Below are 25853 nucleotides of genomic sequence, written 5' to 3'. Positions count from 1 at the left end.
GCAGTTAAATAAAAATATATTACTAAACTTAATCTCACCACTTCAAAATTTTATGTGGCTAAATAGAACATTTTAAATTATTTATGTATTTCAAACTGTATTTCTATGGGACAGCGTTGCTCTAAATGGTTTATAATCTAGCAGAGTATGCCAAACATTTATACAAAGTCAACTTTGTAATACAGCGAATAATTAGACTCATAGTATCAACAGTGTACTAATAGTTATTCAGAGGAGGGTAATGGTTCTTCTGGAAGCTAAAATCAATAGAAGTTTCATGGTGGTTGTGGTATTTTATCTGAGCTTTGTTAAGTTGGTAGAGATTTGGCTATTGGAAAAAGTATGTTTGGCTGAGGAGATGGAATGAATTTGAGTGGGGATGGTAGGCATAACTTAGCAGAAATTCGTAAGTCACATAAGAATGAAGCTGGAGGAATAACCCTCCCAGACTTCAGATAATACTAGAGAGCTACAGTAATCAAGACAGCATGATACTGGCATAAAAACAGACATATGGATCAATGGAACAGAATAGAAAGCCAGAAATAAACCCACAGATCTAGGATCAATTAATCTTTGACAAAGGAGGCAAGAATATATAATGGAGAGAAGACAGTCTCTTTAGCAAGTGGTGTTGGAAAACTGGACAGCAGCATGTAAATCAATGGAGTTAGAACACTCTTTCACACCATACACAAAAATGAACTCAAAATGTCTTAAAGACAAGTATGAGACAAGACATGATAAACCTCCTAGAAGAAAATACAGGCAAAACATTCTCTGGCATAAATCTTAGCAACATTCTCCTAGGGCAGTCTACCCAGGCAATAGAAATAAAAAGAAAAATTAACAAGTGGGACCTATTTAAACTTATAAGCTTTTGCACAGCAAAGGAAACCATAAGCAAAGCAAAATGACAACCTATGGAATGTGAGAAAATATTTGCAAATGATGTGACTGACAAAGGCTTAATTTCCAGAATGTATAAACAGCTCATACAACTTAAAAACAAAACAAAAAAAAAAAACAAACATGAAATGAACCCCAAAATGAACAGAAGACCCAAACAAGCAATTCTCCAGTGAAGACATACAAATGGCCAAAAGGCACGTGAAAAAATGTTCAATATCACTAACTGTCAGATAAATGCAAATCAAAACTACAATTAAGTATCACCTCAGACTAGCCAGAATGGCCATCATTAAAAAGTTCATGAGATAAATGCTGGAGAGAGTGTGGAGAAAATGGAACCCTTCTATGCTACTGGTGGGAATGCAGTTTGGTACAGCCATTATGGAAAACAGCATGGAGATTCTTCAAAAAACTAAAAATGAACATATCAAATGATCCAGCAATCCCACTCCTGGGTATATATCTGGCAGGACCTCTAATTCAAAAAGATACATGCACCCCAATGTTCCTAGCAGCATTATCTACAATAGCCAAGACATGGAAGAAAGCTAAATGTCCAACAGATGATTAGATAAAGAAGCTGTGGTCTACTTATACAATGGAATACTACTCAACCATAAAAAAAGAATAAAATAATGTCATTTGCAGCAACATGGATGGACCTAGAGATTGTCATTCTAACTGTAGTAAGCCAGAAAGAGAAAGTAAAATGCCATATACCATTTACATGTGGAATCTAAGAAAAGAAAAAAAGAGGACATTAATGAACTCATCTACAAAACAGAAACAGACTCGCAGACATAGTAAGCAATCTTATGGTTACTGGGGGAAAAGGGGTGGGAAGAGATAAATTTGGGAGATTAAAAAATTTATTCTGTATAGCACAGGGAGCTATATTCAATATCATGTAATAACTTTTACTGAAAAATAATATATTTATGTATATGCATGCCTGGGACATTGTGCTGTACATCAGAAATTAACACATTGTAACTGACTATGGTTCAAAAAAAAATAAAAGAACCACTAGAATAATTTCTAAGATGCCAAAAGTCTTTCAAGTGCTTTCCATGCATTGTGTCATTAATTCCTCACAAAAAAACCCTATGAAGCATTATCATTGTTCTCATTTTATAAGAAACTCAGACATAGAAATTTTAGGCAACTTTCCCATGGACTCACAACTTCTTAAGTGTCAGAACTAGGATTCAAACTGAGAAAATATGCTTCACACAAGTGCAACCACTGTGTGCCGTTCCCTCTTTAGCAGATAAAGCTAGGATTCTTAGTCAAAGATACAGGATGGATTCTAGGATCTTCAGGTTCTCCCTGGAAGTTGGTATGACAATTTCACTACACTATGCTCCAGTGTAGAGGTGATAGTAAAATTATTTAACACATGATAGGACATGGATTCTGGTCATTTGCACTGAAAGGAGCCATTTGATCTGAAGTGCAGGGTCCTGGAGACATTAACTCTTTACTTACTGTTTTGGGGGAAACCCTGGGGTTCCTGGGAGGCATGTGTAGGGTAGCAGAGTCTATTAGACCATTGATACTGAAAATCATATTTTAAGAACAGCATAGCTAGAGAGGTGTATCCCCACCATCAATGTCTCCTCTGTGCATTTTCGTTTCCATCCTAGGGCCTTTGTAGTGGCTGCTCCCCGCGTTTGGGGGCTTCTTCCCTCTGATAGTCACGTAGCTGGTTATTTTCCATCCAGGTCTCAGCTCAAGTATCAACCCCTTCACCCTACTCCTCCATCTCCTTATCTACAGTCACTCTTTAACCCCTGACTCTTTTAAAACTTACTTCGCAGCACTTACCATTCATTGAAATCATTTGATTTATTTACTTGTTCATTACATTTCTACTTGCCTTTGCTCCCTGAGAAGGCAAGTCCATGAGGGAAGGACCTATTCCACCCTGTTCGGGCCCTGTACTCAGTGATTACAACCGTGCCCGGCACCTCGTAGGCACTCTGCGTATTTGTGACTGGAGGGATGAGGGGAGGGCTGTAGAGTTCATTACATTCTACATGTTTAAGAACTGTTGACTTAAAGGAATGCTTGAGTAGTCCCAGATCAGTGGTGTAGAGCCTGGCTGTACAAATGCTTAGCTGGCAGGCCAAGGGGTGATTTGGATCAACATGAAGATTTGAGAGCAGAGGAAGGTTACATCGGGGTGCTCTCTCAACAGCTAGATTTAGCACTTTACTTCCTGAGGTCACTATGTTGATATGATGCTGTGGGGTGCCCAGAGGGAGACCAGTGAGGGCGGCTGTGGGAATTCTCTGGCAGGAGGTGGTGAGCACCTCTCTGTGATGATGGTGGACAATGGAATGAAAGGCCTTTAGGTGAGAGAGGACAGACTAGAGGTACCAAATATGAAACAAATCCAGCTTTCAGTTTGCAGTATTTTCTCTGTGCCCTGACTTCATGAATTCATTAATCAAATTAGCCAAGCTAGATAATTAAGGGGTTTATATAGCTTTTCCTCAATGAAAGTCCCATTCAGTGATTGTCCCTGTCTTTTGCATGAGCTCTTCTCTGCTTTGATTCTAGAGCAGCACTCTCCATCTGCTTGCCTGAGCAGTTCCTCCTGGTCATCTCTCACAGCTCTGCTGAAGTGTGACTTCTCCCTGGAAGCCCTCCCTGACCCCTGCTCCAAGTTAGCTGTTCCCTGCATGTGTTTCCACAACGTTCTATACGTTCCCCCATCACTGCAGTTACCGTATTTTATCATAATCACTAGCCTTCCAGTAGACAAGTGTTTCTCAACCTTATTTGTTTTTCCTCCTAAGGAGTCTCTAAACTATATGTCTGTTTATGTATTATATGTGTATCTATATTTTATACATTAAAAGTTTAAACTTTTTTGTCTTGCCCCAGAGCAAATTTTCTCTCCTTGAGGGTGATGTTACTTTGGTTGGGAATGTGGGCAATCAACCATGCAGGCACATCCACTGTCTTGCTCAGCTTGTACGGTCAGTGCCAGGCACATAGTACACACTTGAAAATTATTTGTGAGTGATTAGATAAAGGAGACAATTTTTCATAACTTAACATTGCCCAACCTTGAAATTTATCATCTTGAAACTATACTGGGATTTAAAAAAATTACGTTTTAAATGCCTGCTGCCTTTCATATATGAATCTGCTGCTAATATGTCATTTTTTTTTTCCTTCCGGATAAGTTTGTATAGGGTTTTCCAGAGTCACTTTTTGGGCCCTTTCTCATGCCTAAACTAAGTCTTTACAAGTAAGTTTGTTGGTGTTGAGAAAGAATCTGTGGCTAGAGAAAATTCTCCTCTTTTAAAACTAACATACCTAAATGGGAACTGAAACCATGACCTCTATTTTTATGAGAACAGACTTCTTCCATAAAGTTTAGAATTTTAAAAAATCCATCTCAGCTAGGCAGTGTTAGAATGTGCTATTTTTTCAGGAAATGGAAGTAGCCATAAAAGGTGGAGCTCGGCATTAATGAACACTATATTATGCATACATTTATAGGTGTAGCATAAATGAGGGGAAGGCATCTGTCAAAATTGAAACTGTTTTCCACGGAGAAGGCAAGCAGGAAATATTCATATGTATGTATATGGATATAAACACACACACATTCACATACAAATAATCCCAAGGTGTGGCCTTAATGTACTGTGCCTGTTTACCAAAGCAGTGAATATATCACCCATTACCTCATGCTTGTGAGGCTCTCTGTTCATCTTACTCTTCAGCCTCCACCTTCCATTCAGTCATCTATTAATTCATTCAACGAAGACTTCCTGCATCCATGGGCCACGCTCGCGGTGTTTCTGTCCATGCATGGTCTCATTCTTCCCTTCCCTCTCTATGGACTATTTTCATGTCAGAGGGCAGAGTGAGCTTTTAAACCATCAGTCAGATTCCCTCCTGCCTCTGCTCCAAGCCCTGCAATGACTATCAGTTTCACTCAAAGTCAAAGATTCTAAATGAACTTGGCCCCACTGACTCTAGGGCATTCCTTCCCATTGTCTCCTCTTCACTTAACTGTAGGCACAACAGCTCTCTGGCTGTCTGGAACTTGCCACCCATGCATCGGCTTTGGGTTTTTGTATTAGCAGTTCCCCTGCCTGAAATGCTCTTCCAACCATCAGATACCTGCATGGCTAACACCTTCATCTCCTTTAACGTGATCAAATTTCACCTTCTGAGGCTTACCTTGATTCTGTTTGTTATTTCAGTCTGTTCCTACCCACACAGCCTGACACTCCTTACCTTGCTCTGATTTTCTCCTTTCATCTAAAACATTGTTACCTTCAAGCATGTATTTCCCCATTTATTATGTTTATCGTAGGAGCACCTCCATCCTACAGCTAGGACATAAGCTCCTTGAGGGCAAAGAACTTTATCTGTTTCATTCACCAATGAATCACAAGGACCTAGAAGAGTGTCTGGCATCTGTTAGGTGCTCAATAAATGTTTGTTGAATGGGTGAATTCATGAAGAGAGCTTGCATTTTAAATACCAAAAGCGCGAAGAGGAAGTAAGAAGTGTCAAGAAGAAAAGTAAGTTCACATCAGAGGGTTGTCAGAGCTGGCAGTGGACACTTATAGAAGGGATGGCCAGTGAGGGCTTCACGGTGGAGGTGATTTCTGGGCTGAGGAGCCATGGTGACAAGAAGCCTGTGTGCTTGTGTGGCCAGAAAAGCACACTGGGAGGCAAACAGCAAGTTCCAAGACTGGACTGGGCATCAGTGTCTCATCAAAGACTCGAAGGAAGACCATTATGGTGAATGCACACATGAGGAACAGAGAAAGGTGATGAGGCTTGAAAGATAAAGAGGCCCTGGTGATAGTTGAGATTTCAACAGAATCTGAAAACAGTCATAAAATCAATATATGTGAAAATGTATGGCTGAGAAGAGTGATGATTTATCTCTAAACTTTTCCTAGGTTGTGCTTCAAACTTCCTCTTTTTACAAACATATTCAGGTGAATTCAGTTCACCTTATGTCTATTTGTGCTTTGACAGAAATAAGGCAAGTTTCAAAGAACTGTCAAAGACTTTTTAGGTGGCAGGAAGTGGTGTGCGTATGTGCTTCTGAAATCACGTCACATAGGTGACTGTCTGTGCTGTTAGGTTATTTGCACCAGCTTGAGTTGTGACTGCTTTTGACTCTTCCTGTCTGCTCAGAGGCTTTGCTTTGAAGGAGAGAAGGGCTCCAGGTGGCTGTTTTTGCAGGACTCTGACTGAGGCTGCAGTGTCCCAGTCATACCTAACCTACATATTTACGTAAGCCATCCGTTGACCCAAGTTTTGCTTAGCCTGAACTTCCTCTTTTTTTTTTTAAACTGATCTCCTGACATGTGATTTCTAGTAAATAATGATACTGTTTCAACACTGAATTCTCAACACATTAAATAACTTGCTGTGTCAAAGGGAGGAAGCAAGCAGAGGCTGGTGTCACATCCAGTTCTTCAGAATCACCACTTTCTCACCACTTTGGACTTTCATTACCATCTCCCTGCCCTGCCAGGGTTGACTTTCTTTTCTATATGATTTTTCCTTCCTAACCATATGAAAACCTAAAGAACAATCCTGGCTAAATAAATGAGAAGATTCCAAACTATTGCAAATGTTTGCATTCATAGGCACTTCAGTTGTACTTAGGATTTTTCATTGTAGTAACTTACAAAATTATATTAAGGTTCAAAAATGAAATGGAATTTATAACCCTTATGGTAGCTATTAAGAAAGGAGGTTAAGAAAAATATAGACTTTTAAAAATCCTTTAAGAGAAATCAGGGTTATGTCTGTTGTGGGAAATGGTGAATTTAAAATAGCAATAGGGAATTTTAAATAGTAATTTAAACATTTTTTTGGTAACTTAGTTTTATGCTCTCTACACTACAGTTAATTCCAATAATGTGTACGTTACTTCATCCTCCACCCCCTACCAATTATAGAAGAAAGTCATTTGAATCTTGATAAGGAGAGATATCATGTCAATTTCTTTAACCCAGGAAAGCTTTAAAAGCTACCTCACTCTTTGCAGTGATTCAGTTCTGGCACTCCTTGGCTCTGCCTAGACATGTCCTCCCTGTCTGTCATCTAACCTTCCTCTAAGCCATCAGAAAGACCTTCAAAGACACAGTTTTGACCATGTCACCAAGAACTGATTTTATATTGTACGTGAGATGTGAAAGGGAGAAAATGAACAAAACTAGTTTAGTCAGCAACAGGATCCTCTATTCTTTTCTGGGAAGTGCTTTGCCCACCAATTTAATCAGAAGAGAATCTTGCCCTCTCTTTTCCTCCTCCTTCCTCTTATTCTTCCCCCTTCCTTTTCTTTCCCTCTCCCTTCTTCTCCTCTTCTCCCCGCATCTCTTCCCCTCCCTTCTCCTTTCTCCTTCTCTGTTCCTCCTCCTCCTTCCTCCTTCACCCGCTGTCCATAAAAGGGAAGGTTTTCTCTGCTCAATCAGCAGTATAACTAAACCAGGAATTGTGCACTATATTGATGTGTTTGCATTTATTCTGTTAAAATTATAACATTTAATAAGTGAAAAATGATGTTCATTAATTCTGACAATTTTCTAGTTCATGAACTGCAACTGTTTTTTTTTTTGTAGATATAGCAGCAAACATACCAATTAACAAATACTAATTAAGTGCCTACTATATATGAGACATTATGTAGGGCCTTAAAAGAAAGTAATACCTGTCAAAGTCCTAGCTTTCCAGGAAATCACAGTCCAGTTCAGGAAATAAAACATAAACACTTTAAAAGTTGTAAAACAATGCAAAAGATAAATAATAATTGAATACAACAATACAGTAATATCATAAGACAGGAAGTGATGATAATTTGCAAATAAATGACTAAGATGGTAAGTGCTGGGACATTTCAGAGAAGGCAGGAATTCCAGTGGGCTGAGGTGACTTGGGGACACTTTACAGAGCAAGAGAGTTGTAGAGGATGATTCGTTCTGGAGAGGAAGAGAGAAAGAGGAGTGGGTTCCATACAAGGGGGATGACCTGAGCTGAAACTTAGAAGTTTAAAAAAAAATGACACAAAGGAACTTATTCACAAAACAGAAACAGATTCACAGACATGGATAAAAAACTTACTGTTACCAAAGGAGAAAAAGGATGGGGGAGGGATAAATTGGGAATTTGGTATTAACAGATACAAACTACTATATATAAAATAGATAAACAACAAGGATCTACTGTAATAACCTATAATGGAAAAGAATCTGACAAAGAATATATATATATATATATATGTATATATATAAATATGTATGTGTATATATATAAATATGTATGTGTATATATATATATATACACACACATATATATGTACCTGAAATATTTTGCTTTACATCTGAAACTTACACAACATTGTAAATCAACCATACTGTAATAAATTTGCAACAAGGATAAGTTGTATAGCACAGGGAATCATAGTTATCTTGTAGTAACTTTTAATGGAGTGTAATCAGTAAAAATACTGAATCACTATGCTGTACACGTAAAACTAACACAATATTGGAACTAAACTATACTTCAATTAAAAAATAATGAAGTAAAGGGGAAAAAAAGAAGTTGCAAAGCACAAAGCACGCTTCAAGAAAGGACAATGAATAGATCTGTGTGGCTTGAGTGAAATATTTGGAAAAATCATACTGGAGATACGTTGGGGAAAAGTTATGGAGGATTCTGAATGCCTTGTTTAGGTCATCCAAATGTTTCTGTGAAATTGTTATGGGGGGTCCTTTTGTCAAAATTTGTCAGAAGGATGTGACTCATTTCATAATATAGAGATCATGTGCAAAGCCGAGATTCACATCCGAGATTCTTAGGGTATGAGGAAACAACACAATCTCTCAGCTGCTGTGCTCTTGGAATGAGTCTGGCCATAACTGAGGATGGAGCAGCGGGTATCTAGCTAGTTTTCATTGAACATCTTTTATCCTATAAGTAGTGGCAAGCCCTTGGAAAATTTTAACCAGGAGGGCAACATGATCAAATTTTGTTAGCATATCATTGTGATAGCCTATAAGGATAAATCAGAAAAAGGTGAGCTTAGCAACAGCAAAATAAAGGGCTAATGAGTTGTCCACGGAAGAGATGATGATGGCCTGATGTTCAGACCACGGCAGTAATGATAGAGAGAGCAGAGGTCAGAGAGGGAGTTAGGATTTGAGATCAACTGGACTCGGTGAAAGAGTGAATACGAGTAGGGACCGGGAGACAGTGGAAGTTGTGGACTGGGCGCTTCCTAGGGTGGCTCCCAGGACACAGGTTTGAGCTATGGTCCTATGATACAACAGAGTGTTTCACTAACTAGTTTAGAAGTGTGTTCAGACTTGCATTTCATCTCTGTTCCCCCTAATATTGCCCTATCCAGTGGCTGATTATAAATTCTCCTTGAAGGCCTATCACCGGCCCCATTTTCTATCTAGATCACACAACAGATGGGGTATTTTTTTTTCAAAAACAGATATGACTTTTCACTCTTCTCCTAAAACTTCTCAGTTGGCTCAGACTTTATGTCTATTGATCAAAAGTCCAAGCCACTTACTCTGGCATTTAAGGCCCTTCACAACCCCCTCTAACTCATTCCTACTGCATTTACCCAACTAATGTCTTTTGCTGCAGTTCCACTTAAGATCTCATTTCTTCTACACATTATGGTCTTAATTTCCTCAGAGGTTCTTCCCACAGCTGCCCTTGTGACAGCACTGACTTAGCTGTATGATCATCTCTTTAGAAGAAGACTAAATTTCCAAGGCAGAATTAGGTACTACAGTGGTATGTATTAACTAAAGCCCTGAATACATACTAACGTATGGTCTGTTATAATTTTAATTTGTGTAATAATAAAGGTAATGATAACTAATATTGTTATTTCTTGCTAGTAACTTGATAAAGCATTTACACATATTGACTCATTTGCTGAAAAGGTAGATGGTTGAATCAACTGAGGCACAGAAAGGTTTGCTCAACAGGAAATAGCTAGAGAATGGCAGTGTTACTGTTTGAACCCAAGTTCATCTGGTTCCAATGGTGGCACTCCCAATCTCTGTACCAGTGTTTCCTTTTGTGACTGAGTTCGTCAGGGCTGGGAGCACAGCTCATCCAATTTTGTAATCCCATCTCTAGGACACATTCAATAGTATTTTGTTGAACTATTAAAGAATAAATGAATGCATGCTGGGAAAATTGATAAAGCAATTAAAGGTGGAGACTTAATAGCTGATAAAAGCTTTACCTGTTTCCTTTCCCAGGTAATAGTTACATTTAGCAGAAGCCTTTCATGCCGACAAGCGAATGACTAATGTGGGGATTTCACACACTGTGGCCAGACATGGGAGGAAGATGTTTGTGGCTATCCAGGCCTTTCCCAGTACATTCATATCACTCTTTCTGTCAGAAAGGATATTCCTATCTATAAGCCAAAAAAAAAAAAAAAAAGACAGGAAGTTTTAAAAAGTCTGTTAGGATATTCTAGAAAAAACTTTGCTTAGAGTTGAATAGGAAGCTTGACAGGTCTTCATAACTGACAGAAACTTGTTAGGATTATAATTTTAGAATGGAACAATAAAGGAATGAGGTGGAAGTTTATGCAAGTTCTAATAGTGTTGTATGTCTTTAATTTGTTGAGTTGCTTTTTAAAATCAATAAGGTCTCCTACATGGCTGCATTTACGGATCAAAGAATCTGCTTTTGCCAGAATTGCTTGGAATAGTGAGCAAAGTTTTAAGCATATTCACAATAGCTACCATTGATGGAGTGCTTGGTTAAGTGTCAGACATGTCTGAAGCATTCCATATACATGATGTCATTTAATCCTTCCTGCAATCCCACGTGGTATGTATACTGCTTTGCCCTTTGGTAGATGAAACGTGAAACTGAGATATTAATTTGGAAATGAGGTTTATCTATTCCAGGTTGCTTTTGACAACTTTTCTTGACTGACTCCATGTGTATTCCATATATATTTCCTGACTTATCCAGAACTTTCCTCACTTTATCCCTGCAGCCATCCCCAAAAGCCCCTTCCTGCTGTCTGTTCCAGCTGCTTGGATCAATTGGGGTTTCTTGAATTGGTCTATCTGGTTTCCAGGGTCCTAAGCTGTCTTCTTTTGTGACTGACTCCTTCAAAGGCTGAAAGATATTTTAATTCCTTCCTCTTGACAAAGCCATAATCAAACTGAAGCCTTAAAAAAAAAGTCATTTTCTAAGAAGCAATTGAAAAAATAATGAATAAACAAAACGTAAGTTTGGCTGCAGTAAAAGGTGCAGGGTTTAAAACTGAGAAAGACCTGAGCTAAACAATGATATGAATGGGCATGTCTTCTGGGATTGATAACAGCCTGATTTCTTTTCCAAAAATCTTAATTCCTAAATATATTGCACTTGAGACTCCTCTGGGTCAGCTCTACTTGCTCTAAACTCAGTTCTTTTTTCCACACTAAACTTACATCTCTGTGGGTTTATGCTGGTCTTCAGATCTTTCTATGTAAAAGCCTTTCCTTTTATTGTGAGGACCAAGCCTTCAGGAAGTTTAACACTGAATGTGCAGTTATAATAATATCCGTGATTAATACAACCACAGGATGTTTACTGACTGATGCTGGTGTATTTTAATCTATACATATTTATTTTAAAAGCTGTGTGTGTGTGTGTGTGTGTGGCTAATTGCAAAGGCACACAGAAATAGAGAAACTATACAATGAATCTATATGGATCCACCACCCAACATTTCTGCCATTCCTCTTCCGTCTAACAGGTTTTGTTTGTTTGAGTATTTTAAAGCAAATCATAGCTATTCTATCATTTTACTTGTAAATAATCCTATATGTTTCTCTGAGAGGCAAGGACTTTTAAAACAAACAAACAAACAACCACAAACCACTGCAAAACCTAATAAAATTAGCAGCTATCACTTAACAGCATCTCCTATCCCATCCATGATCTATATTCATCTACTGACTCACTTTTCTCTTTTTACAGTTAATTTTCAAAAACAAGGTTTAAAAAGTATTCACACACTTCATTTGGTTTGTGGGCCTCCTCCATCATTTGCTGAATTCTCAGTGTAGGTAACGTCCTTTACAGACATTTCACTCTAGCCTTGTAGCATACGTCAGAGGTAGGAGCCATCATCTCTGTTTCACCAGTTTGAGGATTTAGCCAGAGCGTTTAGTTGGCTTGCCTAGGCTTACATGACTTCGCAGGGGCAGAGGCTACGCGAGGATCTGGAAATTAAAGTCATTTCTCTTTATGCTCTTTCACTTCCCCCATTCCTTGCACAGGTCAGAGCTTTTGTGTCCTTACATTGTCCACTTTTATCACTATGTTACATTGCCTCTCGTGTTTTTTGTCCCCTTCAAAATGTTTAGCGCAAATCTAGATCTCCCAGAAAGCCAGAGTGGTTGTACCTTTTGTTGAAGCTAAGCTTTGGAAAAGAGCAACTGTAGCTTTGGATGGCGGTTTCCTTTTTTATTTGGAATTTTTCAGCTCCTGAGGCAGAAGCAGACTTTCTGCATCATCTTGGTTGTAAGTGCAGAGTTACTTCTGAACAGTCCAATATGTTCCTCTGTTGCATCCATGTAAGGGACATCTCATAGCTCCTCATTTCAGAGCAGAGATAATGGCCATCCCTTAAAGATGATAAAGGCTCTAGCTTTCTCTGTCCTACGTTATGAGTTCACGTTCCTTGCTTTTTGTTGATGACTTATCACTCGGATGCCCTCAAAATGTTCTCCACAATTTTAAAAGAACAAAAATACTTTGCATGCATGTTTACAGTAAAAGATGGTAAAAGATACAATTCTCAGCAAATAAAAGGTGATACTTATTTATATTTTTCAAAATTTTTGGAATTATAAGTGCTTTTTATTTTAAGGACAATAACATGCCAGCTTTGAATAAAATGGATTCAAAATGGATTCATATAGTGAGGCAGTTATTCTCTTTTTAATTCCTTCCTTGATCCACTGAGTAGATCGCAGGTTGGTGCCTGCACGTTTCTCTCTCTCTCTCTTTCAAGGTTTCCCTGTTAATAAGAAGAGAACAACTCTCAGGCTCAGAGATCTTGGCTGGCAACAGAATTTAATGATATTGTTTTGTTCTAACTGTATTGGTTGTTAAGGTTTCCATGTGTTTATACAAGTTAAATGGCATTACCACTTAGGACTGAAATATGAGTTTCTTTGAAAAATGAATTTGTGTAGGTAAAAAAAAGTAACTTTAAAGAAAAACATTAAGAAATAACAGCTATGGTTTCAATCACTTATTTATATATGATGCCCTGCTCTGGGTTACATGATGTGACTGGATGTTCCCTTTAAGGGCAGTGTGAAGCGGATACTATTATCATGCCCACTTCATAAGTGAGGCGAGCAAGGCACAAACCTGCAAGATCACAACGTTAATAAGTAGTGTGATTAGGAGTTGAGCTCTTTCCCTCCATCTAATACTGCTTCCGAGTCCAGAGCAGCGATGTTGACATATATGAATGGTGAGCAGAATGCAGGAGGTCCTGGAATGACTGAGTGAAAGTCCTTACAACCCTCACTTTATGTACAAGTTTTAACTTACAGACTATGAATAAAGGATCTGCAGACTTACAGACGGCAGTTTACACATTACATCTGCCACTTAGTGTATACGTTTTTGGTCAGATTATTTTACCTCTCGAAACCTCAGTTTTCTCATTTGTAAAGTAAGCATAACGACTAGCTCACAAGATTCTAGATACACTAGACTCTGCCAAGGTTATAGAATATATTTTCAATTGTTAGAGTAATCACTGGTGCATGGTAAGTAATTAAAAATAGTAGGTGATATCATTCTCTGGAGGCAGTGTTATTTACTGTTTAAGTGAGGGCTTTAGACAGACCTAGATTTCAAGATTAGGTCCATATTACCTTGGAGAAACTACATGTGTCAAACCGGGATGACAGTTCTTCAAACTACTGTTAAGAGTTTGGAATGAAATAATACAGTTACGCATTCAGCCCAGTTGTTGGCATCTATCCTGCCTGGTATTCTCCGAGCTTCTTGGATCTTTGGTTTGGTGCCTGATGTTAATTTGTGGAAACTTTCACTCACTATTGTTTCATATACTTCTCTTTCTTTCTCTTTTTCTTATTCTGGAATTCCTATTACACGTATGTTTTTATAGTTGTTCCACGGTTCTTGGATGTTCTGCTTTTCTCTTTTTCCTTTTTTCTTTTCAATTTTGGGGTTTCTATTGAGATATCCTCAAGCTCAAATTCTTCCCTCAGTCACCTCCATCTACTAATAAGCTTATTAAAAATATTCTTCATTTCTGTTACGGAGTTTTTGATCTGTAATATTTCCTTTGGATTCCTTCTTAGGATTTCCATCCCTCTGCTCACATTGCCCATCTGTTCTTGTGTGCTGTCTACTTTTTCACTAGAGCCCTTAGTATGTTAATCATAGTTCTTAAAAATTCCTGGTCTGGTAATTCTAACATCTCTGCCATATCTGAGTCTGGTTCTGATGCTTGCTCTGTCTCTTAAAATTGTGTTTTTTGTCATTTAGTATGTCTTGTAATCGTTTTTCTTGAGAGCTGAACGTGATGTACTGGCTAAAAGGAACCACTGTAAACCGACCTTTAGTGCCAGGGCGGTAAGTGTGGAGGAGGGGAAGTGTTTGTAGGCCTATGACCAGGTCTCGGTCTTCAGTGAGCCTGTGCCTCTTGACTGTGAACTTCACATGTGATTTTCTGCCTTCTCCCCACCCCCACACTTGGTGGGACAGGATGGTTAAGAGGGGCCTGAAGCTGGGTATTTCCCTTCCCCAAGGTCAGTCAGGCTCTGAAAAACCCCTGCAGACTAGGCTTTAGTTAACCGGCCTTGTTAAGAACAGTGTGCTCTGGTACATTTCAAAAGGTTCTTTCCCCTCTCCCTGCAGGGAACACAATGGGATTTTTCTCAGGTCTTCACTCTGAGAACCTCGTTGAGCTCCTGGAGGTAAAATTCACAAAAGTGTGGAAACTGCCCTCATGACTGGGTCCCCCTGGAGTTTTTAACTCTTGGGCTTGTCCGCACTGAGCCTCTAGCAATTTGTCGATTACAGTTGAGCTTCCTTACCCTGGCACTGGTTCCTGTGGTGGTTTGTGCTTATGGGTTTCTGCTCTGGTAAGTTGTGCTTCTCCGTATTTGCCTGTCAGTTTCTTCCAATTTGGCAAGGGGTTTGCCCTGTGACCTTACTTCTTTGGCAGATCTAAAGAGAGCTGTTGATTTTTCAGTTTGTTCAGCTTTTTACTTGTTGTGACAGAATGGAAACTTCTAGCCTTTCACATGCCTGCCTGGAAACTGAAAGTCCAGCTCAGTTCGTCATGCCAGCATGTCCTCATGCAACACTGATACAAGCTTTTATTTGATTTGTATTATGTTGGACCCATAACTGAAGCACAAAGTTTTTATGCTAACATTAATCTTTTGTATCACATTACGTCTTTAATCAATATTCAGTCTAACTAATCTAACTTATTTACAATGTAAAATTACTAAGAATTTTATAGGAGTTGTACATCATAAAATCTGAGATGCTACAGTTGACCATTATGATGCAATCAGTGAGCTCAAATGGCAACTCTTACTTAGTTAAGAGGACTCTATATGCAATAAATACAGCATAGAGTAAGCAGTGAAAACCACTACTTGGCTATGGTATCTTAAAGGCCTCTGGTAAAATCTGTGCTACAGATACACAGAAATATCCTAATTATATACACTTCTTTGAGTTATTATTCATACCACTTTCACTTTTATATCTTCTGACTACAAATAAATGGCCAATTTATCAGAAAAATCTCTACAGTAAGTGTTTGGAGGTGGGCGGAGTGTGGGGGTTAAGGCTGGATGGAGGACTTGTTGCCACAAGATATTATAATAATAACCTGTGAAAATCTCTTCGTGCATAAGTGCCTTAGGGTAAATGATACAAATGATAATGCCAGCATGGCACTTTTGTTGTTGTTAAATGTGTTACACTGTCGTTTACTGGAATGCTGTGTGGCATTTGTGTTAGATGGTGCTTCAAGTGTCAGAAAGTACTTAGCATGTTACTTTACACAAAAACTGGTTCTTGAGGAGAAACTCCAAGCAAGAACTAGCAGACAGGTAGAAATTAAAAAAGAGAACTCTACCACTTATTATTTCCTTATCCGCCAAATAGCAATAGTATTATTGTAGGTGCCCTTGAAATTAGTGACTACCCAGTTCCAAAGCAGCATCTGCCAGTGCCAATATTAGCAAAGTGGCCCGAGATCATGACAATGACTCCCATCACTGACTCAGTTCCTGGGGAATATCCCACCTGGTTGCAGCCTCTCTGGAAGATGCTTTAAGATTAGTAAGTGGGTTCCCTTTTCCTATGGTCCATGTGCTTTTTAATCTGGTGTTTTTGCTCTGGTTTTTGAGTTGAGTGAGTCTTTGTGCAAGCCCTTTAAGAGCAGGCTTGCTCCCTGCTGCTCTGTTATTTTCCTGGATGTATACACTCTGTTGGTTTTCAAAGTCAGGTATTTTGACGGGCTCGTCTCTTCTATTTAGGATCTAGGGTTTGGGTGCCTGGTGTGGAGGAGTTTCATTCCCTCACTTCTCAGGGAAAAAAATCTGTACTTTGTCATCCCTCCTGATTGTAGATCGCTGTGGCTGGGTTTTGGATTTTTCCTTGGTGAGACCTTTATCTCTGTCTCTCCTCCCTGTCTCCATGCTGTTCCTTTTACCCTTTGTTGTGGAGGCTTTGTTCATCCAGTTTTAGGTCCTTTTCTGAGGGAATTATTTCATATATGGCTGTAGATTTGTTGTGACCATAGGAGGAAGTGAGTTCAGGATCTTTCCACGCCGGCACCTTGCTCATATGCCTTAATGGAAGTTTTATATACATGTTTATGTAATGTCTATGACTTGAATACCTATAGAATATTATAGTCAGATTTAATAAACCTGTATCAAGTGCTTTTTATGAACCAGTGTGCTGTGCATTTATTAACATAGAGCACTTACATCATTCATGTACCATTGCTATGAGTAGGCTTTTTAAAAGAAATTGTTTTATTTTGAAATAATTATAGGTTCACAGGAAGTTGCTAAATATAGTACAGACAGGTGCTATATATTCTTCCCCCAGCCTTCCTCAGTGGTTACATCTTACATAACTGCAGCGAAATATCGAAAGCAGGAAGTGGATATTGTGTATTTATAGTACTTTACCATTTTATCCCACGTGTAACCACTGCATTCAGGATACACAAGTGTTCTGGCACCACAAACACCTCCCTTGTGCTATCTTTTTATGGTCTTTCACCACCATCCTAACCCCTAGAAATCACTAATCTGTTTTATATCTTTATAATTCTGTAATTTCAACAATGTGATATAAATGGAATCATGGAATATGTGACCTTGTGAGACTGTAATTTTTCACTCAGCACAATGCCCTAAGGTCCATGCAAGTCGTTGCATATATCAATGATTTATCCATTTTATTACTAACATCCCATCCTGTGGATTTACCATAGTTTTTTTAGCCATTCACCTATTGCAGAAAATTGTAGTTGTTTCCAGTTTTTGGCTCTTACAGATAAAGTTGCTGTGAACATTTATGTACAGGATTTTGTGATGGGTGTGTGCATTTTAATAAATCACTTTTCAGAGCTGGGATTGAGGGGATAAGTAAACTGTGCAAAGTACTTAACAGGTTTCCAAATCCAGATGTTTTTACTTTACCTCCTGTGCTGTTTTCAGGCTCCTGTATTAAGTGAGAACAAACTGCTCTGCAGACAGCATAGAAAAGTTATGATTATATATTTGATTTCTTCTTGACAAAATTTTGGTTTCAGAGTAATATCTGCTTAAAGACTTAATGGTTTTTAGCATCACTTCTGCATATTGACTCATTTATTACAAAAACAAATGTTTGATGACTGGAACATTGTGCTGTGCACCAGAAATTGACACATTGTAACTGACAGTACTTCAATTAAAAAAAAACTAATATTTGAGTACCCATTGGGTACCAGGCTTGGTGCTAAGTGTTGAGGCAAGGTGCCTGGCTAACGAGGGTTTTTACACAATACTATGTAACATAGAGGTAGCTTGCTCTATGTTAGCTAGTATTAACAACTCTAAGTTTTAGTTTAGAAAATGTTTATTTAGAGTTAATATGACTGCTATAATAATATTTAAATGTGTATTCTTACATTTAAATTTTCTGAAAGATGTGGGTCAATATATGTTGCCTTATCTCAGAAAACCAATTGCTGAGCATGAATGCACAAATACACAATCTAATTTTGTAATCCATGCAATTCAAGACTTTTTTTCAAGTTGAGGTGAGGTTCAGATGGATTTTTATGTGTGGCTTGTTCACAAATTAATGGTTTCTTCTGCTTATTCTGTGCCCCTTTCTCCCTAAAGCATGAAAAATTAATCAACCGTCCACAGAGTACCAAAAGAATTTCTACAGACCCTCTAGGTAAGGAATATTTTCTATGTCCTCATTACAGTGATGTTCTTTTCCCCTTATATTTTATATTTTATGTGAATCTTTTAATAAACAAGAATGTAGAATTTAGCAATTAAATAATCCTTCATCAAATAATCATTTATTATCAGCCTAAGAAGTAAGTTTTCCTTCGGAATTCATGCACATATAAACAAAAAAAAACCATTCTTGAATGTAGATGTAATTAAAATTTTGCTAAGATCTACGAGAAATATGAATTTAACTAAGTAGTATTTAACTAAGACAACTAGTAATTGCCTAGTTTGGTAAATAGACAACTACAGTTTGTTCTGAAATGTTGACTCTTAGTTACAGATCTTAAACTAGATTTTAAGTAGAGTTACATTGGTACGAAACCACAAAGCAAACATGTAATATTTGATTGTGGTTATGTGTAATCTAACTATATAACAATAATGCATATTTTAGGGTAGAATTTGACACTTTTAGTCTAGTTTAACCTTTGAAACAATTCATTTTGTGATATTAGTAGTTACTGCTGCAATAATTTATTGATCTTCAAAAGACATCAGTGAGTGCGTCTGGACTGCTGTGTCAGTCTCACCACTGATGGTGTAACATTCCGTTCAAGGGTTATCTTTACGGACTTGTACAGAAAGTGCACAAGCTTCACTGAATTAAATTAGAAGTGAGTAGGATGGGAATAAACCTTAACATCAGACACTCTCTCAGAGGCAATAAAATTATTTTCAAAGAGAGAACAGGTGACAGAGGAAGCAAAACAAAGAATACTAAAGCCACAAACCAAAAGAAGAAAACCCCGTTAAAACAACTGCAGCAGTAGCTGAAATCCCGGTGAGTTTGATAGTGTTGTCGACTCCCGAAGAACTTGACGTTCAAATAAAAGCGCTCCAACCACCGGAGAGGACAAAGGTATAATGATCTCTCCTAAGTGTACCAGGACGTCCTAAGTTGTTTCTCAGTGTGATCCTGCACAGTAATACCACCTGAGCTGTTGTAGGATGATGGTAGATGGTCAGTTAGAGCAGGATAGAACTATGAACAGTTTCGAACGCCAAGTTCAGAAGTTTAGACAATGTAGGTGCCTACAAGAGATTTATTAACAAAGAAGGAGTAAGATCAGATTGGACTTCGAAAACTTCTATTAGCTGTGTGGAAGACTAAAGTCAGCCAAAACTGAGAGCAGGGATATGACTCAGAACCCTGGTTCTTGCAGTCCTCCAGGAAAAAGAGGCAGGGCATGGTTAAGATTGAGTCAGTAAGGCTGGAAAGTGGGGAAGTATCTGAGATATGTTTAGTGTTAGGACCAATAAAACTTGAGTACAGGCGATACGAAATGGGCTTTGAGAAATTGGAATAGTATTACATGTGTTAGTGTACAAAGCTGAGTGGTCACATTCACTAAGAAAATGATTAGAGTGAAGGAGCAGGTGGAGAGAGGGAAACACCACAGTTGACTCTGATTTCAGAAATATGGAATTTGAATTGGCTGTGGTATAAAATGGTAACAATAATTAGGAGATGAATATTGCAAATGCTGTGCAGTTGTACCTTGGAGACATTGCAAGTTTAGTTCCAAATCACTGCAATAAAGCGAATATCATGATAATGTGAGTCGCATGAATTGTGGGGTTTCCCAGTGCATATAAAAGTCATATTTACACTAGATTGTAGTCTATTAACTGTGCAATAGCATTATGTCTAAAAAAGTGTATCTACCTTAATTTAAAAATACTTTATTGCTAAAAATTAGTGTTAATCATCACCTGAACCTTCAGGGATTCATAGTCTTTTTGCAATAGCAACATCAATGTTCACTGATTGCTGATCACCATAACAAAGAAAATAATAAAAAAAAAGTTTGAAATATTTTAAGAATTACTAAAATGTGACACAGAGACAAAAAGTGAGCAAACGCTGTTGGAAAAATGGCGCCTGTAGATTTGCTTGACACAAGGTTGCCACAGGTTTTCGATTTGTCTATTTCTTGGAGGAGGGTAATTAGGTTTGTTTATTTCTTTTTTTAATGGAGGTACTAGGGATTGAACCCAGGACCTAGTGCATGCTAAGCACACACTTAACTACTGAGCTATACCCTCCCCCAAATATTCAATTTGTAAAAAAACACAATAGCTGTGAAGTGCAATAAAGCAAAACTCAAGAAAACAAATTCTACCTATACCAGGATTTAGGGAAACAGAGCCAAAGCTGAAGAGATAGTAGATCTGGGATATTTCACATAGAGGAGAAGGTTAAGGTAGTAAGATTTGGTGAATTCACTGCAGGGATGGGCAGAAACAGAAGGGCCCTGAGATAGAAAGCAGTAATTCAGCACCATCAGGAGGAAGGGAGTCAGCAAAGGGACAAGGGAGGGAAGAGGAAGACCAGGGCAGGCCATGGAACCCAAGGGAAGGGGTGCAGTGCTCTGGAAGGCAGGGAAGATACAGACCAAGAATCAGTTGCTGTAAGTAGTATCTAGGAGGGCTCTAGAAAGACCGGAAAGAAAGGTTTTAATAGAGATTTAAGAGACGATGTATCACCCTAAAGCAAGGGCTCAGGGAGTGAGCTAATAGTGATGAGCTTAAGGCATCAAGTTTATGTTATACATGAAAAGATTTCATGGTCAAGGGAAGGGGAGAGATGAGGGCTTGAAACATCAGCAGAAGCAAGGAGAGGGGAGGCCTGAGAGTGCTTGTGGGAAGCATGGGAAGCACCTGACGGAGGAGGTGGTTAAGGAACAGGTGTGAAGGAACAAATACTTGATGAAAAACACTGTGGGGGATGGAACCCAGCAAGCACGGAGGAGGGATATTTTGTAAGAAACTGATTTGGAAATGAAAACGAGGTTATGAGAACTTAGGTCAAAAGGCTTCGGGTAAAGTTAGGAGAGACAGACACTGGCTGAGTGAAACAGAGTAAGAGTGAGACTGAGGCTTAAGGGTGGTAGAGTTTTGTGTCATTGCTATGGAAAATTTTCAATTGGATTCAGGGAACAGACTTTTTAATGGATTTATAAGCTGCTAAGGCGTACCCAGCACAGAGATTTTTGATCACATTCAGTACAGTTCCGTAAGCCTGGGCACCCCAGTAGTTGACCTGCCATGTTTGTAAGGCAGGATTGGCGATTGAAAAATTGGGCACATTGAAAGCTAAAGAGGACAACAGATTTTAAGGAGGACAATCGTTAAGGGCAGTGTGGGTACAGAGGCAGAGACGATGGAATGATTGACGGCATCAAGGGACTTGTTCTATTGGTGACAGGGGCAAGAAGCACATTAAGCAGGAGCAAAGGAATAGAAGCTGCGGAAGTTTAAGAGGTCAGGTAGTGGTCAGCAGCAATACTGAGAAGCTGAGGCCATGGAGGTGGGATTGTTCCGGCTGAGGATGAAACACAAGGATTTGCCGTGCAAGTCAGTTTCCAATATGGCGTCACCACACAGGTCCTTGAGATTGTCAAGATTAACAAACCATGTGGTCCAAGGTGTGACCTTATCCACAGGGTGGCTGACAATGCTGCCTGCCAACGGCAGGAGACAGGTGGTGTAGATGGGGAGAGGAAGGCGTACACATGTAGCAGGACATTAAAAGGGATATATTGCAAGATGGAAGCAGAATGTTGGTTTGAAAGTGACAATGGAGAGGAAGGATGTGTTGGCTCCATTTTCTGAGTAGCTTTCACAGAAAAGCCGCAGGATTTATAGTGTAAAAGCAGGTGCAATTTATGTGAGTAGGTTCATGGAAAGAATAGTTGAGTAAAAGATGGCAGACCTAGTGTTCTTTTCCGACACCAGACCAGGGAAACTGGTGCAGAGGTCTGCGTGCAAGCGGGATGTGCAAGTGCAAGTGCCGCCGCTTAGGGCTGACGTGTGGAAGGAGAGAGGGAGGAGGGCTCGGGGGCTTACTGCGAGGAACGGATCTGAGCTACACAATGAAATAAATAACAGCCAAACAACAGAAAATGGGAATCATGCATTTAGGCAGTAGACAGGAGTCACAGAGTAAAGGAAAGAGTATGCTGAACACATAGGATATATTCAGAGATGTTTGTGCTGCTAAATAGTCCAGAGGCCAGGGGAAATGTTGGTGTAAAGGACCTTCCCCTGAACTGTACTTTGGTTAGTGGATCTTGGTGAGTTGTGTGTGTCTGTGCACGTGCATGTAGCTGAGGGGCTGGGGCATAAGCATTGCTTAGTTGCCTTTATGCATCTGGTTAGTACTAATTAAGAGAAGTATCTTTTGAACCTAAAAACATCATTTAGCATAGTGCCACTCAAAGTATGGTTAAGGACCTCAGTGTCAGCATCATCTGGGAGCTTGTTAAAAATCCCGTTTCATCCCTACCCTAGTCTTCCTTAATTAGCCTGTCTGGGGAGGGGCCTAAAAACCATTTTAACCAGTCCTCCTGGATCTCTGGGAAGTGAAAATTAGAGAAGTATTTCTAACCGTCTGCAGTGTAGGTGGTTCCCTTAGAAGAAGATCCCAGAAAGATCAGGGATTCAAAGGCTCTCAACTGTCCATCCGGGTGGTCCCACATTTTTCAGAGGCCAAATAAGAGATGGTGTAGCATAGATGTCCTGAGAACAGGTGGAAGGGTCCTGACACTGAGTGACCCCTGTGCCCTCAGAAGCCCTGTGGGACAACCTGCTCTACTGGCTGGCAGAGGAGCTCTCCGAGGAAAACGCCCTGTGTCTCTCCTCCTCCCTCCCTCTGCGCCGCAGCACCATTCAGCTCATCAAACTGAAGAGCCCTGATGACCTCACAGAACAGACCCACGAACTTCTCTGCTTTTGGAAAAAATCACTCCCAAATTCCACCGACAAACTCCGCCTGCTGGCTCGTCACCTCCGCAAGATCGGCAGGGGTGATCTTTCAGAAGAGCTCAAATTCAAGTGGGAAAATAAAGTGTTCACCGAGCCACAGCAGTGGTCCGATGTGGCAGAGGAAAGCCGGGTTGCTCTTTCTTTTGCTCTAGAGAAAGGGTCTTAGTCGGTTGGAAGATGGCTTCTGTCAACATTTTACTAGCGGTTTCCAAGTAATGTTGTTTGAAGGGAATCTATTTGACAGACATGCTATTGAGACAAGGGAAGAAGCACTAATCAAACAATAAAAAACATTTGTGGATTTGAGTTCTCCTTCATGGTTCAGTGATAGATGTTCTGCAAGCAGGATTGTCTTGAGTTCAGCCAAACTCAGTAGCCTTTGTAATCGAGTTCACCCTGTTTTTATTTCATAGCTGAGGTTGCTCTTTAAGTGTGAAGGAAAGGTAATACAGGCAGGATCCATTTGTTACTGTTATCTACAGGAAAGTAAACTAGTCATGCAGGAAGGACACCCAGCAACTAATTCATGTTATGCACGTACCGCGGAGCCCACAGGTAACAATAAAGCATAACTGGGCTACAGAGACCTGATGTTGATGACAACAAATCGCTTTAAGAACTATATTCAATACCTTGTAATAGCCTATAATGAAAAAGAATATGTAAAGGAATATATATGTATAATTGACTCACTATGCTGTACACCAGAAATTAACATAACATTGCACATCAACTATACTTCAATAAAAAAATTAAGAAAAAAAGACAAGGTTGAAATAAATTAAAAATAGAATAACACTTCAGCCATTTACTGCCACAAATTTTTCTTTTAATAAAAGATAGCCTAGACTAGGAAACCCTCATATTTTATTGTTAGTGAAATGAGGTAGCGCAGAGACAATGAAATTATCAGTGAAAGAACTCAGGGCCTTTTGCACCTGCTTAGGAAAATAACCTGCTTCGAAATCAGTTTGACAGAAGCCTTATTACACAAGCCCTATATGCTCATTATATTTTTTAAAAAACCTGCCTGTAAAAAACACAAAACTAAAAGAAACAAATCATAATTACCTAAGTTCCTCCATCATTGATAATCTCTGTGAATGTTTAGTGTTTACATTTTGAGACCTTGGAAAACCTAAAGCACTGTAGCTCCCTGAAACCGTGTGACACGAATGGGGCATTTCATTAGTACCACCAAGTCATGCGTGGGAAGCCATTGGGGCCTTGACTTGCAAACGTCAGTAGTGATTAGTTTCGATTATTGAAATGATCTGAAAATTAATGAAATTACATGAAAAATTAAACACTTATACGGTTCTCAAATTGAAAGATAACATCTATAAATTAACCAGGGACTTAGATCTCTGTTTGGTTATGTATTTAAAAAGAGAATTCCAATTTTCAAACACATTCCTATTAAGAAAGCTTTTAGCAGGATTTTTATTTTTATGTATTTCCAGAAAGGTACAATATTTTTCATGTGTGAAGAAAATAGACTGAAATGTTCATTGTTTTTATGACTACAAAATGACAAAAAAGTCAAGAAAATAAGATTTGTCTCTTACTCTGCCCCTAGAGATGACTATTAAGAAAATATTTTATTCTGATTTTTCTTTTTTCTTGGAAAGAAATATTTCTACTTCAGTGCATATAGATGTCTATAAACACAATCACCTATGCACACACACACACAAATCTCCTCATACATATCACCGCACTCACCACCTCCTCACTTACACACATCTCCTCACACCCCCTCCCCATGTCCGCACACCCCCACAAGCCGTCTCACTCACACAAACACACGTCTCCTCCCACGTACCTTTCACAAACAGCCTCCAACACATATGCCTGCCCCGTACACAGACACCCACAGACTGTCATCCTCCTGTACATCCTCAAGTGTGTTCACACACTGTCACACATCCTCCCGCATACTCCACTCCCACCTCTCTTGCACAAACACACTGCTTCACATACGACTCCCCCACACATCCACCCTTACACACAGACAGTCTCGGGTCCACAGGGACACTTTCACACATGCCTACACACATGCACACATACACTCATTAACATACACATATACTTGTTAACATCCTCACCAACACACACTCACACACCATGTCACATTGCCTGTGCACCTTCACATACACACATACACTCTCACAACAGCTCCCACCTCTCTCTCTCTCCCCATCGCTTTCTCTCACACACAGACACTCATTCACTTTCATACCCTGACAGGCACACATCCCTTCACACATACACTCTGACACACATTTTCCCTCAGCATTAAAAAATGCACATATTATTGCAACAATAAAATAATATAAAGGTATATGAAGATAAAAATGGATCATCTCTGCAGCACCTGCTCTCCCTTAGGTAGTCAAAGGAATCATCAGTCCCATACATGGCATGTGCCTCGTGTGTTCAGGGTGCCACACCCATGCCTTACCCTCACACATCCTGCTGTCTGTCTGGTGGGCTGACCTGGAGGGATCACGTCGCCAACGCTCTGGCTTCTCTGTAGGCTTGGTAATGCGGAGCCCCAGCGGGAGGCTGGGAGGAGGGAGGAAGGTGAGCTGGACT

The 25853-nt window shown here is 39.3% G+C and overlaps 1 protein-coding gene across 2 annotated transcripts in view; it reads left to right on the top strand.

Moving 5' to 3' along the window:
- Positions 1-23561, top strand: part of DTHD1 (death domain containing 1) — a 61506-nt gene extending 37945 nt beyond the window's left edge. For both annotated transcript variants that reach the window (XM_010962714.3, XM_074349442.1), the window contains 2 exons: positions 18366-18423; positions 23060-23561. In XM_010962714.3, the coding sequence (XP_010961016.3) occupies positions 18366-18423; positions 23060-23421 (420 nt within the window). In that variant the 3' untranslated portion in view covers positions 23422-23561. The remainder of the gene's footprint in view (positions 1-18365; positions 18424-23059) is intronic.
- The last annotated feature ends 2292 nt before the right edge of the window (positions 23562-25853 follow it).

This window comes from Camelus bactrianus, chromosome 2 (genome assembly GCF_048773025.1).
Source record: "Camelus bactrianus isolate YW-2024 breed Bactrian camel chromosome 2, ASM4877302v1, whole genome shotgun sequence".
In the NCBI taxonomy this organism is placed as follows: Eukaryota; Metazoa; Chordata; class Mammalia; order Artiodactyla; family Camelidae; genus Camelus; species Camelus bactrianus.
This window is presented reverse-complemented; position numbering and strand designations above follow the sequence as displayed.